The sequence below is a fragment of the Engystomops pustulosus genome, chromosome 4 (assembly GCF_040894005.1).
Source record: "Engystomops pustulosus chromosome 4, aEngPut4.maternal, whole genome shotgun sequence".
Taxonomy (NCBI): Eukaryota; Metazoa; Chordata; class Amphibia; order Anura; family Leptodactylidae; genus Engystomops; species Engystomops pustulosus.
In genome coordinates, this window is record NC_092414.1 from 137,647,225 (window position 1) to 137,671,229 (window position 24,005).

At 43.1% G+C, this 24,005-nt stretch overlaps 1 protein-coding gene across 6 annotated transcripts in view; it reads left to right on the forward strand.

Moving 5' to 3' along the window:
• Positions 1 to 24,005, forward strand: part of SHANK3 (SH3 and multiple ankyrin repeat domains 3) — a 249,639-nt gene that overhangs the window by 4,799 nt on the left and 220,835 nt on the right. For 4 of the 6 annotated variants that reach the window (XM_072147630.1, XM_072147634.1, XM_072147631.1 and 1 more), the window contains exon 1: positions 2,970 to 3,252. The exons of 1 other annotated variant lie outside the window; for it this stretch is intronic. In XM_072147630.1, coding sequence (XP_072003731.1) covers positions 3,242 to 3,252 — 11 coding nt within the window. In that variant the 5' untranslated portion in view covers positions 2,970 to 3,241. Of the gene's footprint in view, positions 1 to 2,969; positions 3,253 to 24,005 lie in introns of those variants that run through there. One more of the 6 variants, XM_072147635.1, reaches the window with a different exon arrangement.

A 24,005-nucleotide genomic window follows, 5' to 3' on the forward strand; every position in this document is an offset into this window, starting at 1 on the left:
TAATATCACAGTTCTGTATTCAGCACTTGCGGAGTATGCTTGTCAGGGATAATATAAGACATTCATGGACCCAGGGCAGAAATCTTGTTATTGGGCCACAAAATCTGTTGTTGAGAAACATAAAGTAACTTGCAGATGTATAATGCATTTAATTATTTTCAGTTTTTACTTTATTTTATTGTAAGGGGGTAAAAGAAATGCTATTATTCTGAGGTCAGTTTTCTATTAAGAAATATAGAGCCTTTACTAATCCTGTATAATTTTAGAGTCTCAAAATATGACAGATTTACCACTGTAGCTAGTGCGGGATGGTAAATTTATCTGTCCTTTACCTTTATCTGTCTAGTTTACCTGTACACCATCTACTAATTATATTACTTTCCACCAAAATCTTGAAAAATTTTAGTAGAACATTTAAGAGGTTGTACTTGAAACCTATTTTTTCACAAAATGTGGATAGTAAAACATTTTCATGACAAAAAACGAACCTTAAAGGGAACCTACCACCATAAATCTATCTATAAAGGTTTATCGGGTGGTAGGTGGATCAATGGGACGTGAGGATAGCCCTTTTAAGGGCTAATCCTCACGTCCCCGCACTTTTTTAGTAACTTTTATTACACTTGTATGCAAATTTTTTTATGCGGCTACTGGGGCGTGGAGTAGCCGCATCTGAGGTTACATGGCGCGGCTACTCCACGCCCCGGTAGCCTCTTTTCCCCTCCTACTCAGCATCTTCGGCACGCAGCTCCTCGTAGCTGCACACCCTTGTCTGACAATCCTGCTGTTCTGCGCATGCACAGACGGCAGGATCGTCGGATGAGGGCGCGCAGCTACGAGGAGCTGCGCGCCGAAGATGGTGAGTAGGAGGGAAAAGAGGCTACCGGGGAGTGGAGTAGCCGCGCCATGTAACCTTAGATGCGGCTACTCCACGCCGCAGTAGCCGCATAAAAAAAATTTGCATACAAGTGTAATAAAAGTTACTAAAAAAGTGCAGGGACATGAGGATTAGCCCTTAAAAGGGCTATCCTCACGTCCCATTGATTCACCTACCACCTGATCTACCTTTATAGGTAGATTTGTGGTGGTAGGTTCCCTTTAAGAGCTGTGGTAAAATACATCAGTTTGTTCCCTCTATGTTTAACAAATCTTGTAAGGAATATAATCAGGGCATTTGGATAGTTATATAAGATTAATAGAACTCAAACCTGAAAGAAATATATGCTAGTTATGTAAATATCTCAATATTCTGTATGTATGTAACATTTTGAATTGCATTCAAGGTGCTCATTTCCGCCCTGTCCAGCAGGGAGACTGTCAGACATGACATGTTGTAAATAAATGGTGTTGTATCCAACCAGCAACCTACTATGGTTGTAAGGGAGATGAAGCTTAATGAACATCTACCACCAGGATGAAGGATTGTAAACCAAGTAGAATTACATGCTGGTGTGTGCACCATCGAGTAGGATATGCTCTTCTTATACCCTGGTTTTTACAAAAAAGGCATTTAAATGATAAAAATGAGGTGTTAATGGAGCCTGGAGCCCCTCAGGCTCATTTGCACAATTTTTAAAGCCTTTTTTTCTTGAAAAACAGGACATAGGAAGCTTAAAGAAGAACAAATCCTGCCAGAGGGGGCACACACCAGTGTGTCAGTGTACTTGGTTTACAAACCTTGATCCTGGTGGTAAATGTCCTTTAAAGTATGGAATAGAAAGCTCTTCAGGTTAAAGCAACCCTCAGGTAGCACTTGTACACATGTAGCCTTGAAGTTATCTTTTACAGTGCTGCTGCTACTAACTACATATATAGGCACCTGGTGCTAATTTCCTTGATTATCTGACAAACCCTATTTAACTCGCAGCAACATTCCAGTTTGCAATGACTTTGCACAAATGGTGTTCTGCTCCGAGGTGCCTGACACCCTGCGGCAGCAGTTTGTCCAGATGAAGGTGGTGTCCCTATCAGTCATCACAAACTCGTTGATATAGTTGATTTAATTTTGGGAATTTTGTAAAACACTTTTCTAGTGCAACTGATTAATGTAGATTACATTATTTCTGAAAAAAATCTAATCATCATCCATTATTCTCTAATTTTGATCTCCATTGTAGTTACACAGTTCTCCAGGGCTTAGAGAAGTTCTGCATGATGAATACTGCTCAAAGTCTCCCTCTCATCGCAAGGGTGCACATGCAGCAGGCACTAATGGCTGAGATACACCTTTACTTTTACTGGACGGCATCCCCTTTCATTGGGCACCTGTATTAAACATTATTTTAAATAGCTTTACAATTAATACACGCATCATGTGGACAGCCAAAGTGTGGATGAACATACTTATTGTAATAGATATGTGGCTGAATGATTTCCAGTATCCTGACAACCCTATGGCATATTATAATTATGATAATTTAGCATCATTTCAGTACTATTCATGAGTAATTGCTGCTTACCCTTCCTTCACACATCCAAGCCTTTAGTTACATTTGCACTTACAGCAGTCCTGTGACCTGTGCTCGAAAAACACATTAGATATTCATGTAGCAGAGTTTTTATCTGATTATCTGATCTGACATCTAAGTATTGAAATTTACGTTTGTTAGCTTTAAATTGGACTTTAAGCTATCCTATATCATTGTATTTCATCACTGCAAAAACAATGCAGCCTTTGACGTTATGATGACAGATTTAACCCTATTAGGGAGAAATGAGTATCTTATAACAAACAAACCTGGTCATGCAGTCTCTTGCCTGCATGAAGCATGATATTGTTATGGTCACTGCCATATGTTTTATCTGTTTTATAATAGATAAGCTATTACACATATGGCTGAACTTTATAGAATCCAACTTTCCTGCTTAGTTTCCTCAACAGAACAGTCGCTTCCCTCCTCATCCCCCTCTATCAGTTCACACAAATCCTGTGAAAAGCATTCTAACACATGCATAGCCTTCCTCCCAGCACACGCAGCAATACACCCACTGACTACACACCCCCTTTCTAATCATTTCCTCAACCATTATTTCTTGTCCATCTCACTCTTATCCTCCTGTGGATGCCTCTATTACCATTTCCCTTTTTTATTTTCCACTTCCCCCATCCTTTACATCCCCTCTGCTCACACTTTTCACATTCTCTCTCTCCCTTCTTTAGCAATCCACAACCTTATTACCATGGTGATGTCGCTCTGAGCTCTCTTTCTGAAACTGAAGAGAAGGTAAAAAAGAGAAGAGAATGAGAGAGAGGTAAGAAGAGAGTACCAGAGAGCAGTCAAAGAAAGACTAGAGGACACGGGGGTGGAAATGTCTACATGAGGTGGGAAATGGACAACGGTGTTGGAAAGAGAAGAGGTGGACTGGGTAGGGTTTGATGACACAAGACAGGTGATCAGGGAAGCAACAGAGAGTGGCGAAGGAAGGAAGACTGAAGACGATGGTTTTACAGAACTGACGAGAAAATATGTGTTTCTGAGGGAGAAACAGGACAGCAGGCGCAACATCTGAGAGGCCCAGATGCTCTCCCCTCTGTCACATTCTGCATCCTTCTTCCCTTGCCTGTCACATTTTGGGATGTACCACAGAATTGTTTGTCTTGCTTTATGCCTCCTGTGTCTTTTTGTATAATTGTGTAATTGAAAATGTCTCCTGTGTTGTCAGTGTATAGCGTTGTGGCTGTTCATACTGCAGCAGTGTGGGAAGGTAATTGCGTGGGGCATGCATGTGTGTGAGTGTGTAGGTGTACAGTATACAGCATCTACGCACATGAATGCACGTCATTGTTCATATTAAATGTGTGGTTATAAATGATGGTATGTGATTTTTGTCCATTTTACGTCACTCATTAGATGAGCTAAGATACTTAGATAAGCTTGAATGTGGTGGGAGTGGGGGTTGCAAAGGCTTTCAGACAAAAGTGAGAAATGTTTTTATCTTACACATTGACAGGGGTTAAGGTAAAAGATTATAGGAGTTTGACAAGACTTTTAAATTGAGGGTCTATCCTAAGTACAGGTTGTTAATATCAAACAAGTGGGGTCTGACTCAGAGCAAGTGCTGTAGCCTTTTTAATGTATGACATCGAGAATACCATATATTGCTTAGCCCTCTGGTAGTTCAGCACAGTTTCATTCTCTGGATTTGGACAGAGCTGTAGAAAAAAACTATGTGACATCTGATAAATGTGACATCATAGTCAAGAAGTGTTGAAGGGCTGTGATCACTCGGCATGGTCAAAACCGCCCTGATGTGATACTAATACCCATTTTAAAGATTCATCAGTTAAAGTCTCGGAAAGTCACTTTAAGTTCATCTGCAGTAAATCCATCCAAAATATAATCTTTTCTATTGCATACTTGATATATGTGTGCCCTCCGACACCTTATGCCCTTAAAAAGTGATCCTTCAGTGACAGTTGCTTTTCTTGTTAATAATATTTTCCTGGTTTAGTGATCTGTCCTTTATGATTTTTCTGACCTTTCTGTAATGGAAACTGTGACTTTCACTGATTTCCAGGTAACCCTGGGACATGTTTGTGTTTATCCAGCATGATAAGGGAGAGGGGCAAGATCACTTAAAAATGAAAGAAATTCCAGCGTCCTCTTCTTTGATTAAAAAATACATTTTATTTAAAAATGGTTAAAAATAGCAGGAGCACATCAGGTTAGAAGGCTAAGTAAAGAAGTAGCACTTTCTGCAATGCATTTGGAACTCAAATCGTGAGTTCTTTGTTAAGCAGCCTCCTTGACGAAGAACCACCCCTATGCAATAGTTTCTATTGCAACAAACATTGGAAGCAGTTACTCAATAATTTTGGGAAAGTTCTGTCCCACTTATTTTTACAAGGTTACAAGGTTCATTGAGATTGGTGGGTTCTACTAAGGCCTAGTCACAGCATTTCCATTGTGTTAGCAGATGGCTTCACATTTTTTTCTTTAATACTTGGGCTTACGAAGGAGTTAATGGTTGACTTAAAGCTTAAAAGAAATTTATCCAGCATGATAAAACAGGGACACTTACTCATAGATTCAGGCATCATGACTGATGTAAAAAATAAACTTTTAGAATTATGTCTAATGGGCTCTGGGCTTGTTACAGAAGCCCTCTGTGTTCTGGCCTCTCAAGCTGTTGTTAGGTTGCAGCAGTACATCTCAGTCTCACCCTCCGTCCTGGACTTCCTATAATCTCGATAACAGTAAACACACAGTAGGAGGGGGAAGTGCTTCTCCATAATGTAACAGTCTGTGAATCTGCAGCATGCAGGAGCTCTGTAACACACCCATGGCCTATGTGGCTCTTTAGCATAATTGGAAATGTTGATTTTAGAAGGAAGGAGACCATGGATAACACATATAAGAAGATTAACACAGTTATTGTGCCTGGATCTGTTGGATCTATGAGTAAGTTCCAATGGTGTATTAAGATGGTAGATTTTCTTCAGCGAATGCAAAGTGTCCATGTCCTCTAGCTGCAAAATAAAGCCATATTAACACCACTCCACCACTGTTCTTGGCACTTGTTATGTTTGTGCTAAAATACTATGTTTTGGTGTAACATTGTGTTAAAAAAAAGTCTCCACTTTGGCCCCCTTTGTCAAAGACATTGGTTTGTTATAACATTATGCAGTGCTGCCATGTTCCCTTCAGAAAGAAAAGCTTTTTTATGGCAACCCTTCTGATCAATCCTTTCTTGTTCAGTCATTTTCTTATTGTACTATTATGAACTTGAACATTTGACATGCTAACTGAAGCCTGCAATGTCTAAGATGTATTCTAACTAGAGATGAGCGAACATGCTCGTCCGAGCTTGATGCTCGGTCGAGCATTAGGGTACTCGAAACTGCTCGTTGCTCGGACGAATACTTCGCCCGCTCGAGAAAATGGCAGCTCCCGCCGTTTTGCTTTTTGGCGGCCAGAAACAGAGCCAATCACAAGCCAGGAGACTCTGCACTCCACCCAGCATGACGTGGTACCCTTACACGTCGATAGCAGTGGTTGGCTGGCCAGATCAGGTGACCCTGGGATAGACTAGCCGCTGCCCGCGCTGCTCGGATCATTCTGTGTCTGGATGCCGCTAGGGAGAGAGCTGCTGCTGGTCAGGGAAAGCGTTAGGGTGTTCTATTAGCTTACTGTTAGGCAGGAGTGATTCTCAAAGAACCCAACAGCCCTTCTTAGGGCTACAATAACGTTCTACTTTTTTTATTTTAATTTGCATCTAGTACCATTTTGTGAGGAATTAGCAGGGGGACTTGCTACCGTTGTGTTTAGCTCTTAGTGGCACACATATCCATAGCAAAGACCGAAGTGGGAAAATTTAGTAGGGGTTGGATTTCAATTAGGCACTAACTCAGTGTCATCTCATCTGGCATAGTAGTGTGCTTTGATACTTGGCTAGAAAATAGCCATAGGAGAATACAAAGAGCTTACTTACGCATACAGTAGCGTTCTATATATTTGATTTCTGGTTGATCTGCTGGTGGCTGTACTTTCTGCAGTGCATGTACTAGCCAATTCTGAGCAATTTGTAGTGAGACTTGCGACCGCTGTGTTCTGCGCTTAGTGACGCACATATCCATAGCAAAGACCGAAGTGGGAAAATTTAGTAGGGGTTGGATTTCAATTAGGCACTAACTCAGTGTCATCTCATCTGGCATAGTAGTGTGCTTTGATACTTGGCTAGAAAATAGCCATAGGAGAATACAAAGAGCTTACTTACGCATACAGTAGCGTTCTATATATTTGATTTCTGGTTGATCTGCTGGTGGCTGTACTTTCTGCAGTGCATGTACTAGCCAATTCTGAGCAATTTGTAGTGAGACTTGCGACCGCTGTGTTCTGCGCTTAGTGACGCACATATCCATAGCAAAGACCGAAGTGGGAAAATTTAGTAGGGGTTGGATTTCAATTAGGCACTAACTCAGTGTCATCTCATCTGGCATAGTAGTGTGCTTTGATACTTGGCTAGAAAATAGCCATAGGAGAATACAAAGAGCTTACTTACGCATACAGTAGCGTTCTATATATTTGATTTCTGGTTGATCTGCTGGTGGCTGTACTTTCTGCAGTGCATGTACTAGCCAATTCTGAGCAATTTGTAGTGAGACTTGCGACCGCTGTGTTCTGCGCTTAGTGACGCACATATCCATAGCAAAGACCGAAGTGGGAAAATTTAGTAGGGGTTGGATTTCAATTAGGCACTAACTCAGTGTCATCTCATCTGGCATAGTAGTGTGCTTTGATACTTGGCTAGAAAATAGCCATAGGAGAATACAAAGAGCTTACTTACGCATACAGTAGCGTTCTATATATTTGATTTCTGGTTGATCTGCTGGTGGCTGTACTTTCTGCAGTGCATGTACTAGCCAATTCTGAGCAATTTGTAGTGAGACTTGCGACCGCTGTGTTCTGCGCTTAGTGACGGACATATCCATAGCAAAGACCGAAGTGGGAAAATTTAGTAGGGGTTGGATTTCAATTAGGCACTAACTCAGTGTCATCTCATCTGGCATAGTAGTGTGCTTTGATACTTGGCTAGAAAATAGCCATAGGAGAATACAAAGAGCTTACTTACGCATACAGTAGCGTTCTATATATTTGATTTCTGGTTGATCTGCTGGTGGCTGTACTTTCTGCAGTGCATGTACTAGCCAATTCTGAGCAATTTGTAGTGAGACTTGCGACCGCTGTGTTCTGCGCTTAGTGACGCACATATCCATAGCAAAGACCGAAGTGGGAAAATTTAGTAGGGGTTGGATTTCAATTAGGCACTAACTCAGTGTCATCTCATCTGGCATAGTAGTGTGCTTTGATACTTGGCTAGAAAATAGCCATAGGAGAATACAAAGAGCTTACTTACGCATACAGTAGCGTTCTATATATTTGATTTCTGGTTGATCTGCTGGTGGCTGTACTTTCTGCAGTGCATGTACTAGCCAATTCTGAGCAATTTGTAGTGAGACTTGCGACCGCTGTGTTCTGCGCTTAGTGACGCACATATCCATAGCAAAGACCGAAGTGGGAAAATTTAGTAGGGGTTGGATTTCAATTAGGCACTAACTCAGTGTCATCTCATCTGGCATAGTAGTGTGCTTTGATACTTGGCTAGAAAATAGCCATAGCAATAGGATAGCATTGTTTGGTTTTAAAAACTCAAAAAAAAACAAAAAACACAAAAAAAAAAAAAAAACACAAAAAAAAACAAAAAAAAGTAAAAAAAAAAATAAAGTTATAACTCTCATTTTAAAAATGTTTAACCCGAGGGCTAGGGGTAGAGGACGAGGGCGGGGACGTGGGCGTCCAACTACTGCAGGGGTCAGAGGCCGTGGTCCTGGGCGGGGTGAGACACCACCTGCTGATGAGGGAGCAGGGGAACGCCGCAGAGCTACACTCCCTAGGTTCATGTCTGAAGTTACTGGGACTCGTGGTAGAGCACTGTTGAGGCCAGAACAGTGCGAACAGGTGATGTCGTGGATTGCTGCCAATGCTTCGAGCAATTTGTCCACCACCAGTCAGTCTTCCACGCAGTCCACCCATGTCACCGAAATCGCCACTCCTCCAGCTCCTGCACCTCAGCCTCCTCCCCCCCAGTCTGCCCCCTCCCAGGAAAATTTGGCATTTGAACCGGCATACTCTGAGGAACTGTTTTCTGGACCCTTCCCACAGTCACAAACCACTTGTCCGGTTGCTGCTGAGCAATTTTCCGATGCCCAGGTTTTCCAACAGTCACAGTCTGTGGGTGATGATGACCTTCTTGACGTAGTGGAAGTGTGTAAAGAGGTGTCCGACGATGAGGAGACACGGTTGTCAGACAGTGGGGAAGTTGTTGTCAGGGCAGGAAGTCCGAGGGGGGAGCAGACTGAGGGATCGGAGGATGATGAGGTGACAGACCCAAGCTGGGTTGAGAGGCCGGGTGAACACAGTGCTTCTGAGACGGAGGAGAGTCCTCGACCAGAACAGGTTGGAAGAGGCAGTGGTGGGGCCAGACGGAGAGGCAGGGCCAGAGCTGGTGCATCAGCGCCAAATGTGTCAACTAGTGAAGCTCCCGTGGCGAGGGCTCCTGCGGCGAGGGCTAGATCTTCAGAAGTCTGGAGGTTCTTTAAGGAAACACCGGATGACCGACGGACTGTGGTGTGCAACATTTGCCAAACCAGGCTCAGCAGGGGTTCCACCACTACTAGCTTAACTACCACCAGTATGCGCAGGCATATGAATGCTAAACACCCCACTCAGTGGCAACAAGCCCGTTCACCTCCGGCCGTGCACACCACTGCTCCTTCCCCTGTGTCAGCTGCTAGTCAGCCCCCTGCCCAGGACCCTGCCACAAAAACCCCATCGTCGCCTCCACGATCCTCCACAGCATCCACCAGCGTTCAGCTCTCCATACCCCAGACGCTGGAGCGGAAACGCAAATATAGTGCAACCCACCCGCACGCCCAAGCCCTTAATGTGCACATCTCCAGATTGCTTAGCCTGGAGATGCTGCCCTATAGGCTAGTAGAGACCGAGGCCTTTCGCAACCTCATGGCGGCGGCCGCCCCTCGGTATTCGGTCCCCAGCCGCCACTACTTTTCCCGATGTGCCGTCCCAGCCCTGCACCAGCACGTGTCAGACAACATCATCCGTGCCCTGACCAACGCCGTTTCTGACAAGGTCCACCTGACCACGGACACGTGGACGAGTGCTGCCGGGCAGGGCCACTATATATCGCTGACGGCACATTGGGTTAACTTGGTGGAGGCTGGGACCGAGTCTGACACTGGGGCTGCTCATATACTGCCGACGCCGAGGATTGCGGGGCCTACCTCGGTCCAGGTGTTTCAGGCCTACTATGCCTCCTCCTCCTCCCACCCCTCCTCCACCTCCTCCTCCGAACTACCATCCGTGGGCACGGCGCCATCAGTCGGTAGCTCTAGGCACAGCAGCAGTGCCGTCGCTAAGCGACAGCAGGCGGTGCTCAAACTGCTGAGCCTAGGCGACAAAAGGCACACCGCCCAAGAGCTATTACAGGGCATCACGGCACAGACTGATCTGTGGCTGGCACCGCTGAACCTCAAGCCGGGAATGGTTGTGTGTGACAACGGCCGTAACCTGGTGGCGGCTCTGCAACTCGGCAGACTGACACATGTGCCATGCCTGGCCCATGTGTTAAATCTGATAGTTCAGCGTTTCCTCAAGACATACCCCAATCTGTCTGATTTGCTCACGAAGGTGCGCCGCATCTGTGCGCATTTCAGGAAGTCCAGCCCAGATGCTGCCACTCTCAGGGCAGCGCAGCGCCGCCTCCAACTGCCCGCTCACCGACTGTTGTGCGACGTGCCCACGAGGTGGAATTCAACACTGACCATGTTATCCAGAGTTTACCAGCAGCGCAGAGCGATTGTAGACTGCCAGATGTCAACTTCCACCAGAACTGGTAGTCAGGTCAGTCAGCTTCCTCAAGTCTACAATGAGGAGTGGACGTGGATGTCTGATATCTGTCAGGTGCTGAGTAACTTTGAGGAGTCAACACAGATGGTCAGTGGCGATGCCGCCATCATCAGCCTCACCATCCCGCTGCTTGGCCTGTTGAAAAACTCTCTGGTCAGCATGAAGTCGGAAGCTTTGCGCTCGTCACAAGAGACAGGGGAAGAATATTCCCTTGTTGATAGCCAAAGCACCCTCAGGTCTGTTTCTCAGCGCATATCGGAGGAGGTGGAGGTGGAGGAGGATGAGGAGGAAGAGGAGGAGAATGTTGGTGAGACACAAGAGGGGACCATTGTTGAGTCCTTTACTGTTCAGCGTGTATGGGCAGAAGAAGAGGAGTTGGAGGAGTTGGAGGAGGAGGAAATGGACAGTCAGGCCAGTGAGGGGAGTGAATTCTTACGCGTTGGTACTCTGGAGCATATGGCAGATTTCATGCTAGGCTGCCTATCCCGTGACCCTCGCGTTCAAAGAATTTATTCCAGCACCGATTACTGGGTGTTCACTCTCCTGGACCCACGGTACAAGCAAAATCTTTCCACTCTCATCCCTGCAGAGGAAAGGAGTGTGAGAATGCATGAATACCAGCAGGCCCTGGTGCACAAGCTGAAACAGTATTTCCCTTCTGACAGCGCTAGCGGCAGAGTGCGTAGTTCTGCGGGACAAGTAGCGAGGGAGAGTAGGCGAGCAGGCAGCTTGTCCAGCACTGGCAAGGGTACGCTTTACAAGGCTTTTGCCAGCTTTATGTCACCCCAGCAAGACACTGTCACCTGTCCCCAGTCTCGGCAGAGTAGGGCTGATCTTTACAGAAAGATGGTGAGGGAGTACGTAGCTGACCATACCATCGTCCTAAATGATCACACAGCTCCCTACAACTACTGGGTTTCAAAGCTGGACATGTGGCACGAACTGGCGCTGTACGCCTTGGAGGTTCTTGCCTGCCCTGCCGCTAGCGTCTTGTCCGAGCGGGTTTTCAGTGCAGCTGGTGGCATCATCACCGATAAGCGTACACGCCTGTCGACTGACAGCGCTGACAGGCTGACGCTTATTAAAATGAATAAAGGCTGGATTTCTCAGAATTTCCAATCTCCACCAGGTGAAGGAAGCTCAACCTGAATAATTGATCCACTCCTCCTCCTCCTCATTTTCCTCCTTCTCCTCCTCTTTGTACAGTAAAGCAGAGGAAAATGGCTATTTTTTGACAGGGCCCACTGGCTCTTGCTATAGTACTTCATGCATTTAATTTTTCTGGAGGGCCACCTACCCGGTCCTCTGTTTGAAACAATTTTTGTGAGTGCCACATACAGGCACTCAATCTATTCCATTTTACTGCAGGGCCACCTACCTGCTCCTCTGGTTTGAAACATTTTTGGGACTGCCACATACAGGCACTCAATCTATTCCATTTTACTGGAGGGCCACCTACCTGCTCCTCTGGTTTGAAAAATTTTTGGGACTGCCACATACAGGCACTCAATCTATTCCATTTTACTGCAGGGCCACCTACCTGCTCCTCTGGTTTGAAACATTTTTGGGACTGCCACATACAGGCACTCAATCTATTCCATTTTACTGGAGGGCCACCTACCTGCTCCTCTGGTTTGAAAAATGTTTGGGACTGCCACATACAGGCACTATCCAAATTAAATTGTCTCCATAGCAGCCTCCACACGTTGTCTCCATTGCTACCTCCAAAAGTCGTCCATATAGCTGCCTCCATACATCGTCCCTTTATCAAACGAGGTGTGTCAGGCAGAAATTTGGGTTGTTTTCATGGATTCCACATCAAAGTTGTTAACTTTGTCGCCACCCTGCTGTGTTATCCACAAAATATACTGGCAAACTTTTACCATTTAGGGATATTATTTCAGCGCTTCTTGCGCATCTGTTTACATTCCCCTCACCCGGCATATCCTAAACTTATAAGAACGCTACTACACTTGATCTTATACAAAAGGTTCTTAGAAGTGCTGTTTGGGGAGTAGCCTAGAGACAGGGGCTTGAATTGGCGAAAGCTCGCCTGGCAGCGGAGCGCCAGCTCCATGCGCATCATGCGCTTCTTGCGCATCTGTTTACATTCCCCTCACCCGGCATATCCTAAACTTATAAGAACGCTACTACACTTGATCTTATACAAAAGGTTCTTAGAAGTGCTGTTTGGGGAGTAGCCTAGAGACAGGGGCTTGAATTGGCGAAAGCTCGCCTGGCAGCGGAGCGCCAGCTCCATGCGCATCATGCGCTTCTTGCGCATCTGTTTACATTCCCCTCACCCGCCATATCCCAAACTTATAAGAACGCTACTACACTTAACTTGGTGCAGGCTGGGACCGAGTCTGACCCTGGGGCTGGTCATATACTGCCGACGCAGAGAATTGCGGGGCCTACCTCGGTCCAGGTCTCAAAGGCCTACTATACCTCCTCCCACCCCTCCTCCACCTCCTCCTCCTCCGAATTACCATCCGTGGGCATGGCGCCATCAGTCGGTAGCTCTAGGCACAGCAGCAGTGCCGTCGCTAAGCGACAGCAGGCGGTGCTGAAACTGCTGAGCCTAGGCGATAAAAGGCACACCGCCCAAGAGCTATTACAGGGCATTCCACATCAAAGTTGTTAACTTTGTCGCCACCCTGCTGTGTAATCCACAAAATATACTTGCAAACTTTTACCATTTAGGGATATTATTTCAGCGCTTCTTGCGCATCTGTTTACATTCCCCTCACCCGCCATATCCTAAACTTATAAGAACGCTACTACACTTGATCTTATACAAAAGGTTCTTAGAAGTGCTGTTTGGGGAGTAGCCTAGAGACAGGGGCTTGGATTGGCAAAAGCTCGCCTGGCTGCAGAGCGCCAGCTCCATCCCAAGATCCAACTAACATAGTTGCAGCACCTTTAATCTACTACTAGTTCACTGCCTCCATAATAATAATAATAATAATCTTTATTTATATAGCGTCATCATATTCTGTAGCGCTTTACAAATCATAGGAAACAAATACAAATGTAATGTAACAGAGCACAACATTTGTATGGAACAACAGGAGTGAGGTCCCTGCTCGCCAGAGCTTACGGTTTATGAAGATGATGGGGTAACACGAGGTAAAAGAATATTTAATGGTCAAGCCATTCTTCTTAGGGAATAGAACAAAATATAATAAATGGAATTGCTGTCGCTTGAACCACTCAGCCGTCATCTTATATACCAGGTCCAGGGTGAATGGGACTGCAGAGAAGTCTGGTGCCTGTTGGTTGCTGGATAACAGATGGGAGGACGACACAGGACGGGTTAGTAGAAGAGTTAAAACTTCATGCAGTTAATGAGTGTTATAGGCTTGCCTAAAGAAATGGGTTTTAAGAGCACGTTTGAAACTTTGGAGGTTAGGTATTAGTCTGATAGTCCAGGGCAGAGCATTCCATAGAATTGGTGCAGCTCTAGAGAAGTCTTGGAGACGCGAGTGGGAGGTCCGCACTAGGGTAGAGGTTAATCTAAGATCACTGGCGGATCTAAGAGCACGGGTTGGGCGATAGACTGAGATAAGAGAGGAGAGGTAGGGGGGTGCAGCATTATACAGAGCTTTATGGATGAGGGTTATTATTATTTTAAACTGTATTCGAAAGGAGACTGGCAGCCAGTGCAGCGACTGGCATGAACTGTAAGCATACATGGTCCCCTTATCAAACGAGCTGTGTCAGGCAGAATTTTGGGTTGTTTTCATGGCTTCCATGTTAACTTTGTCGCCACCCTGCTGTGTAATCCACAAAATATACTGGCAAACTTTTATCATGTACCGATATTATTTGAGCGCTTCTTGCTCACCTCCTTTGGTTCCTCTCTGACACCCATTGGTTTGAAGCCTGAGTCCAATTAGGGTATGTCGCCATGCCACTCTCTAGCCTGCTGCCGCTGCCTCTGCCTCTGCATGCCGTCCCCTATAGTGTCAGGGTCAATTATTGGATGTTTTACATGCTATCTAGCTTCATTCTGTCACTCTGTCATGGCCATGCTGTTGCCCATAATTTCGGCATAATGGTGCGATTAAGCAGCCTCAGAGGCATCCATGCATGCTGCCCCTGCTGTTTCCTGTCCATTTCCGTGGTGTTTCCATCCTTTTCTGAGGTTCCCAGGTGTTTGGCCAAGCTTCCCTGTGCAGAGCCTTGGTCCCCTTGAAAAATGCTTGAGTCTCCCATTGACTTCAATGGGGTTCGTTATTCGAGACGAGCACTCGAGCATCGGGAAAAGTTCGTCTCGAATAACGAGTACCCGAGCATTTTAGTGTTCGCTCATCTCTAATTCTAACACTTAGGGTATATTTTGAGCTTTGCAATTGACTACACTCTTGAATTTATTCTACTTTTGATTAATCTCTCCACTCTAGACTCATTGGGGGTCATTTACTAAGGGCCCGATTCGCGTTTTCCCGACGTGTTACCCGAATATTTCCGATTTGCGCCGCTTGTACATGAATAGCCCCGGGTTTTTGGCGCACGCGATCGGATTGTGGCGCATCGGGGCCGGCATGCGCGCGACAGAAATCGGGGGGCGTGGCCGAACGAAAACCCGACGTATTCGGAAAAACCGCCGCATTTAAAAACCGGAAATGTGTGGCTTGGGGAGCGCTCACCTTCACCTTCTATGGGATGGTGCATTCCGGGGCGTTAAGATTATTTTCGGCGCTGCAGCGCCACCTGGTGGACGGCGGAGGAACTACCATCTTAAATCCCAGCCGGACCCGAATCCTGTGCAGAGAACGCGCCGCTGGATCGCGAATGGGCCGGGTAAGTAAATGTGCCCCATTGAGTTCACTTTTTTGTAAATGACTTTACAAACTTTACTAGATTTGTTATTAGCAACTATTGACTCTATTACATTGAGGGCAATTTATCCAAAGCTGCTGCATTTTGCACTAGTTGTTGATGTTCTCCTTGTAATGAATATCAGGTCAGATATACCAAGAGGCTCCATCCCTTTTAAATTCTAAACAGGTCTTGCCTGGTGTAGAATTGTGCTGTAACCTGCGCCAGGAAATGCAACTTTTTCATGGCTTGTACGCCAGATAAATGCCCCTTATTAGATTTTCTCTTTGAGTTATCACATAATTGAATGCTACAGACCAGCAAACTGACAATACTTCTGCTTTTATTGAGGTCATAATACTTTCTGTTAATTAATTATTTAATGGAATTTGATAAGCCACACCTGTTTGCTACCAACCTCTTCAAGGTATATGCACAAAATATGAAAGAATTTTAGCCTTTCTAATGTGTCTCATCTGTCAATTTGTAGCGGATCCTTCCTGCATGTTTGGCTACCTCTTTTGGCTACCAGATTTTGGCTACTTGAGAGCAGTTAGAGTAGCTGGTAAAGCACAGCTCAATTCATACCGCCTGCTGCGCAAGTGTCTCATCATGTAAATGAACACTGCAGAATTATGCAATGTGTCCAAGGGTTATAGGAACAGGTCAGTATTTTGGGGCATGGGGATGTAAATGTAATTTTTTTATTTCAGTAAATAAGGGAATATCCCTTTAGATCCTTTATAAGTATAGGTATACTTACCATATTTTTCGAACTATTAGGCACACAAAAAATCCTTCTCAGAAATCAAAGGTGCGCCTTATAGTCCAGTGCGCCTTATATACGAACCATACTTACAGACAACAGCTGTCTTGAACTGTGCACAGGTCTGCCACCTGCTGGTCATTCATTCTTATAATCAGGTAAACCTTATAATCCGATGCGCCTTATATATGAACCTAGACATTTTAGCAGGCATTTATTGATGGTGCGCCTTATAATCCGGTGCGCCTTACAGTCCGAAAAATACAGTCGTTTTCGCACACTTCTAGGGTATGCTTCATCTTAGTTTTATTAAATATATAATGGCATTGTGTAATTTGTTGTTTATCTTAGAATGTATTTTTTATTTAAATTGTAACTCCAATATCATAATGCTTTTACCAAATGTTCATATGTGATTTCCCCTTTCAAAACAAACAGAACAATGTCCAAATGCTGTTGCTCACCATTTTCTTTAAAGAATTATGGCATTTTCTGTTTTAAAGCTACTTGTCAGAAATCTTCTTCAATAGTAGTGGATAGGCAGAAACTAACCTCTTTCCATCTTTGTCAGTAAACTGCCTTCACTTGCCATGATGCTTTGTGTTCTCCCATGAATTTACTCCAGTGAGAAGTAACTGAAGTAATTTAGCAAATCCTGTGAGATTCACATCCACTGAGATCTACATAGCATGTACATAAACGATCAATACAGTGACTATGCTGGCAGCTTCTTCAAATGGAGGAGTAAGGAGTGTGGAATATGTTGTAGACATCAGCAGGGATATATTTACATGAAGTGCTGTGTGACCACTAAGAGTTAAAAACTAAGGTGGGGGAGCGGGGTTCCTGCAGAGGAGTATATGATAAAGCTTGAGGTGCAGAGAACGAAAGAGAAAGTTCTTCCGATTTACAGACTGGGATAGAGGGACTGATTAGGATCAGAGGAGATCTTTTATCTCACTATAGAATTGCTCCTTAATTTTAAGGCTTCATGAGAACCAGATTTGATGCTAAAATGTAAACCATACAATTCATAAAGATTCTTGAGACTTGATCAGGTTTTTAGAAACAGTGGGGCAGATTTACTTACCCGGTCCATTCGCGATCCAGCGGCGCGTTCCCTGCGGTGGATTCAGGTCCGGCCAGGATTCACTAAGGCAGTTCCTCCAACGTCCACCAGGTTTCGCTCCTGCGCTGAAGACCATCGGAATGCACTGAAGTTCACCGTCCTATCGTGGGTGAAGGTAAGCACGTGTCGTGCGACACTTTTTTTTTTTTAAATGCGGCAGTTTTTCCGAATCCGTCGGGTTTTCATTCAGCCAAGCCCCCCATTTCCGTCGCGTGCACGCCGGTGCCGATGTGCCACAATCCGATCGCGTGTGCCAAAATCCCGGGGCAATTCAGTAAAAATCGGCGCAAATCGGAAACATGCGGGTAATGCTTTGGGAAAACGCGAATGGGGCCCTTAGTAAATGACCCCCAGTGTGTTAGTGGGATAAAATGCAGTTTCTTTGCTGTGTACAATATCTGATGATCAGCACCAAAAAGTCTAAATGGAGCCTTACATTTTTCTGTATGCAAGTCACCTCATAGCTTTCAAGACTGTTCACCAATCCTGAAAATGTGTTAAAGCAACATGCTGCCTGTTAAATATTCTACCTACAACTTCACCCTAAAAATGAAAACAGCATTGCAAAGGTCACTTTTTCATATATTTTTATAGGGGCCACTTGGTAGATCCATTTTCCTCTTTCTATGATGTCAATAATGTATTGTCTAAAGGAATAAAGCCTTCTTCTTTTTAAATAACAAGAGTATTGGTTAACCTACAAAGAGACTACGGGCTCAAACTGATAAGCTGTAGCTCACTGACTAAAAATCCTGTGCCTATTTAAAGAAAGAGCTAACCATCTTATGGGAATGAAGACCTCCTAACCCCAAAAGATATAAAGGTGGATTGGGCATGTAAAATTTCAAAGCCCAAAGCGTTTTAATGTTATTTTTATGACTTGAGAGTTTTGGATTTGATCCCATCTAATTTTTCAGATGTAATTGAGATTAGTACAGAGACATACCATACCATCTCTTTCGCTCCTAGCAGATCATAGCAGCAGGAAGGGATGAACATGATTGGTAGCTCAGGACTAGTCATAATAATACATTATTTTTTAGATTATACACTATTATGCCACTTTATTTGGATGATGAATCTTTTATGAGTTTTAATGCAATGTTCACTGATGCTGTTCATAGCTTGAAATTAACAGCTTATAGAATTTAGCATTCATCGACTTAATGAAAGCAATGGAAAATGTTTCAGCAATATGTGTACAATACAAGATCCATTATCATTCTGAACATTGAGGTCAATGTAGAATTGAAATTTGACCTTGAACAGCATGTCCAATTACATGTAATTGCAGATAGTATATATTCTTCAAGTGGTCTTTCTGAATACAAAAAGAAGCAATGTAACATGATCAGAATAATCCATCAGAATGTATATAATTATAGGATATTACTGTATGTATAAATAAGGACGTGTACGGGGCTAGAACTATCTATTTCTAAATGAGAGTGATAAGAAAAACCAGCACCTATTGGGCAATATTGAGTAGTATGTAGTAGACTTAGGCAAAGAAGCTGCCATAAGTTAATTTCCAACATAAACATTTCAGGCAACTGTTGTGTAACTATACATAGCACTAAGTATTAAATGCTGACACTCTGAAGTACAATTTGTTTGACAGATAACAAGCCCTTATACAGCCTTGTGAACCGATAGAAATAAGCAATGGTTTTTGGCAGGTGTGTTTTTAAAAATGGAGATTCAATAATTTAACCCCTTCTGGTCTAAGCCATTTTAGGGCCTTAGGACCAAGGCTGATTTTTAAAATTTGCCCTGTGTCATTATAGGAGGTTATACATTTGTAACGCTTTAGCATATCCAGGTGATTGTTTTCTCATCACACATTGTACTTCAAAGTAATGGAAACATTTGGATGATATCTTTTGTGTTCATTTTCAACGTTCAAAATGTTCTGCTTTTCAGACAGATAGTTATAGCACCCAAGTAACTTTATAACTAAAATTTTCCAATTGTCTGCTTTAAATCGGCGTAGGCTTATATGCATCATCTCTCTTTTCCAGGTTGTTAGGAGTTTCAATTGTGGGTGCAATTTTTCTCAATTTTATGAAAATAGCAAAACCCTTATTTAGAGGCACATGCTCAGCTTTATGTGACTTTGAGAGGTCTATATAACATTAGAACCCCATAAATCATGCCATTTAAACTACACCCCTCAATGTGTGAAAAATCAACTTTAAAAAGTATTTTAACCCTTTAGATGATTCACAGGGGTTAAAACAAAATGGAGGTGTAATTTACAAGCTGTAATTTTTTTAGACAATTTATTAATTTTGGCCAAAAATTAAACAGTCACAAAGTATTAAATGATGGAAAAACTCCACAATGTTTGATACCCTATTTCGTCCGAGTATGGGGATGCCCCATATGTGTTGGTAAACTGCTGTATGAGCGCACGGCCGGGTATAGAATGGAAGGAGGCGCCATTCAGAGCAGATCTTCATGTTCCCATTTTACAGGCTATAAAATGTTTATATTTTTGTAATTTGGACATATGGGGGTTTATTTTTTGTGTGGGGATCCACTTTACTGGGGTTCAATAGCTAATAATCAGATTTTATTAACTTTTTCTTGGTGGAGGTTAAAAAAATCATTATGGTTTTTAACATTTTTTTCTTACGGAAGTTCAAAGTACCATAAAAATAAAGTTATCCTTATTCTATGGGTCATCACGATTATGGCAATACCCCATTTATATAGCTTTTTTATGTTACCTTGTTTTGCAAAATATAGAACTCATTTTGTGAGAAATTTGCTTATTTTTTTGCAGGACAAGCTGTACTTTTTCTTGGTATCTTGTCGGGGTAAATGTTACTTTTTGATCACTTTTTATGTGCTTTTTATGAGGTCACATGTGAAAATTTAATAATTTTTGTGAGGTTTTTTTTGCATCATATTACAAAGGCACCCTATGCAGTCTGCATAGGGTGACAGTTGCTCTGTTAGATTGTGTGCGATCCTAACAGGCTGCTACTGAAGTCAGCCTTATGGGGTCCTTATGCGTTGCGGTGATGCACTATAGATGCCGCGGTCACTATGATTGTGACGTCTATAGGGTTAAACAGGTGGGATCGTGATAGCCGCGATCCTGGCTGTTACTGCGGGCTACCGCGTACTGCCGGGATCCCGTGGTGATCGCACAGGCTAAGCTTCTGAGCCTGGGCGATCGCCATGACATAATTCTACGTTAAGGTGCAGGAACTTCCCGCATCCTATGACGTATAATTACATAAGGGTGCGGGAAGGGGTTTAGGGTATCAACGTTAACTGTTGAATATAGATACAAACATCAGACTTATATTTAAAATGTTAAAAACTAACTTAAAGTATGACGCAATTGCAGGTCTTAGAGGCGGGTGTCTGAAGTTGGGCTCAGCCTGTGAGCATAAACAACATAGCCCTATTATGACTGTTGATACCAATTATTCTCATAGGGTCAAAGATGTTTATAGATCACGTGTCATTATAAAGCTACTGTATGCCAGATAGATCAGATACATGAATGTGATCATTTCATTACTGTCATTCAAATACCTTGTCATTTTTATGTCCCTTATAAATTAGATTCATTTTACTTGAATCATTAATCAGGATGAAGTCTATAATAACTGTGGTGGTTTATAAGAAAACAATAACCATTCTCGCTGTATGGGCTAGAACCTGTCAATCCACCCTTGTTAAAGCTTTGGCAGTCTTATTGCTACCCAATCATTGATATGAATAGACATGTATGGCCTTGAGAATGTACAGTATAAACATTATTACATGCTGTAAAATTGAACTACTTAAACAGCAATTACATTACATCAGAATTGCTGATGTTCAAAGGATTTTCAGAAGCTTACCTTTAGGCAACTTAACCTCCCCCAACAGCACAAATACCATAGCCCCATATTTTAAAACATAACTAAACTTTCAGCATAATTTTAAACCAGTAGTGTAGATTCTAACAATGAACCTTGTAGTATACTTTATTAAAGAAACATGTTATCGTGTGCTTTTTTCCCTACCTTTCTTCTTTTTAGGTATTTTCTGTAAATCAGCTTTCTCTCCCCATACACATATTGATAAAGAGGACTGATAAAATGTCTAATGTCTTAACTTTAACTGTTAGTCTTTGTATAGTTTGATCGTCTAAAAGATCTGAATAATTGATGGAAATATTCTCTAGGTAGGCTAATCATTAGTCTTATTGTCTGCTTGAGGTTTTCAGCTACACTGCTCACTGCAGGAAAAAGAATAGAATAAAGGCACAGGGAAGCTGAGGTATATGAAGTTTATTACAAAGTTTACTATTATCAACTGCTCTATTCGTCTCTGAAATAAAAGAAAGGTTTAGTTAATCTTTAGATGTTACAATATTGCAATGTTAATTTCTCAAAGGATACAGAAATAACAGAACTATTGTTTAAAGAGATCTCACTCTAACAAAACCACCATTAACAACCTAAACATACTCACTTATGTTCCTCTTCATCCCGATCCTGGTGGTGTTCTTCTTTAATCTTGACAAGCAGGGATCGCTTGGAAAAAGAGATGTCCAGCGCTGCGGGCTGCTAATTATTCATGCCTCCTGCATCATGTCACCTACCTCTCCCAGCATTGGAGAGGGAGGTGCGAGGGTGTAAACAATTAGCAGCCTGGGGCATCGTACATCTTGTCCCTGCACTCTGTCCTCCTAATTATAAGTTTTTTTTCATGATCAGGATGAAGAGGAGCATAGGTGAGTATGTTTAGGGTTTTTTTTGTTAAACTTAATGGTAGTTTTCATTTAACCCCATAAAGAATAAATTGGGAATTGTCAAAAGGAAGATGAAAGACACCAGACCCAACAATGCAGACAAGCTGTATGCTTATATTAAGGCAATCCATAACAACTCTGCAGTGCCATCACTGCTCCAACAGAGTGCACCAACATTTTTTGGTGCACTTTTAACATAGGGCATGTGACACACTGTCAGACTTTGCAAGATGAATGTGACGCACTGTCCAACTGTGCACTGGAACACCCCTTTCAGTGCAGAAATTTGTGTTTCATCAGGAATAGTGCAGCCACAACATAAATGTGTCTTGGACACTTCTTAAATACATGTGCAAGCAGTTTGCACATAAAACAATGTGCAAAGTCCCACAGAAAACTGGAGCTGGGCCTTAAGTAAATGTGTCACACAGTGGGGCAGATTTACTTACCCGGCCCATTCGCCATCCAGTGGCGCGTTCTCTGCGGTGGATTCGGGTTCGGACGGGATTTATTAAGGCAGTTCCTCCGCCGTCCACCAGGTGGCGCTGCTGCGCTGCAGAGCATCGGAACGCACTGGAATACACCGAGCCGGGCTGAGTGAAGGTAAGTGCAATTTTCGCGACACATTTTTTTTTTAAATGGTTTTCCCGAATCAGTCAGGTTTTCGTTGGGCCACGCCGATGCGCCACAATCCGATCGCGTGCACCAAAATCCCGGGGCAATTCACGGGAAATCGGCGCAAATCGGAAATATTCAGGTAACACATCGGGAAAACACGAATTGGGCCCTTAGTAAATGACCCCCAGTGTGTTCTTGTTGCATTTTTAAATGCACTGAAAACGCATGAGTTTTTGCATATTTACTATGTGTTTGGCTGGTTTGAATCTGTTTTTTTTTTCATTTGTGGAAGTGTAAGCAGCTGTGAAAATGTTAATACAGGATTCACTCCAGCAAACACATGGTAAACATGCAAAAACACATGTGTTTTAAGCATTTACAATCAGCAAATTTTGCACAACTGCTCTCTGTGACACCCGCGCTTTCCAAAATACACTTATTAACCACCATACACAAGAGCCATACACAGGAGCTGCTGCTGCTGCAGTTGGAAGCTGAGCTGTGATTAGTTGCTATTTTGCCACAGGTCATTAAAATGATCTCTGAGCTTTGATTGGTTATGATAGACCATGAGTATAAGACAGTTGATGTGTGAGGTAATATGGATAGGGATACAGAGATAGGGGGAGATAAATCAGAAATGTCTGAGATAAAAATGTTCCAGTTGCCCATGGAAACTAATCAGAGATCAGCTGTAATTTAATAAACAGATGTGGGAAGATGAAACAAGCTCTGATTGGTTGCCATGCTTTCAGACAAATCTCTCCATAGACAAAGTGACAGTCAGAGAAAACTGGAGTCAGAGACAGTTGGAAACAGAGATAAAGAGGGTCAGAGACAGTTAGAGACAGCCAGAGATAGAGACAGTGAGAGTAAACCGGAGTCAAACTCAGATAGTTAGAGACAGTCAGAGACACTCAGAGATAGAAATGGTCAGAGAAAGACTGAAACACTCAGAAACAGAGACAGTCTGAGAAAACCAGAGTCAGAGACAGTCGGGGTCATAGACAAACAGATATAGTCAGAGACACTCAGAGACAGACACGGTAAGTAAGTGACACTTAGAGAAAGAGGAGGTCACTGACAGAGTCAGTGAGTAACAAAGACAGTCAAAAACATACAGACACAGACAGAGACACTCAGAGACAGAAACGGTCACGGAGACAGTGAGAGACAGAGACACTCAGAGACAGAAACGTTCACAGAGACAGTCGGAGAGAGAGATAGATACATAACCCATTCTATTTTGTTATAGCTATGAGCAGTTATTCACTATATCGGGCAATGCTGGGAGCTACAGCTAGAACAAAATAAAAACTTTTTTTATAATAGAATTATTGATATCAACCTTGTTAAAATGTTTATTGTACCATGCAAATTCCCTTAGTTTCAATACATTCTGTCAGCTGACAGAAGTCACATAATTTATTGAATCCTCGTTAAGCACTCAGAACACATTAAAGGCTTTTTCCACAAGATAGC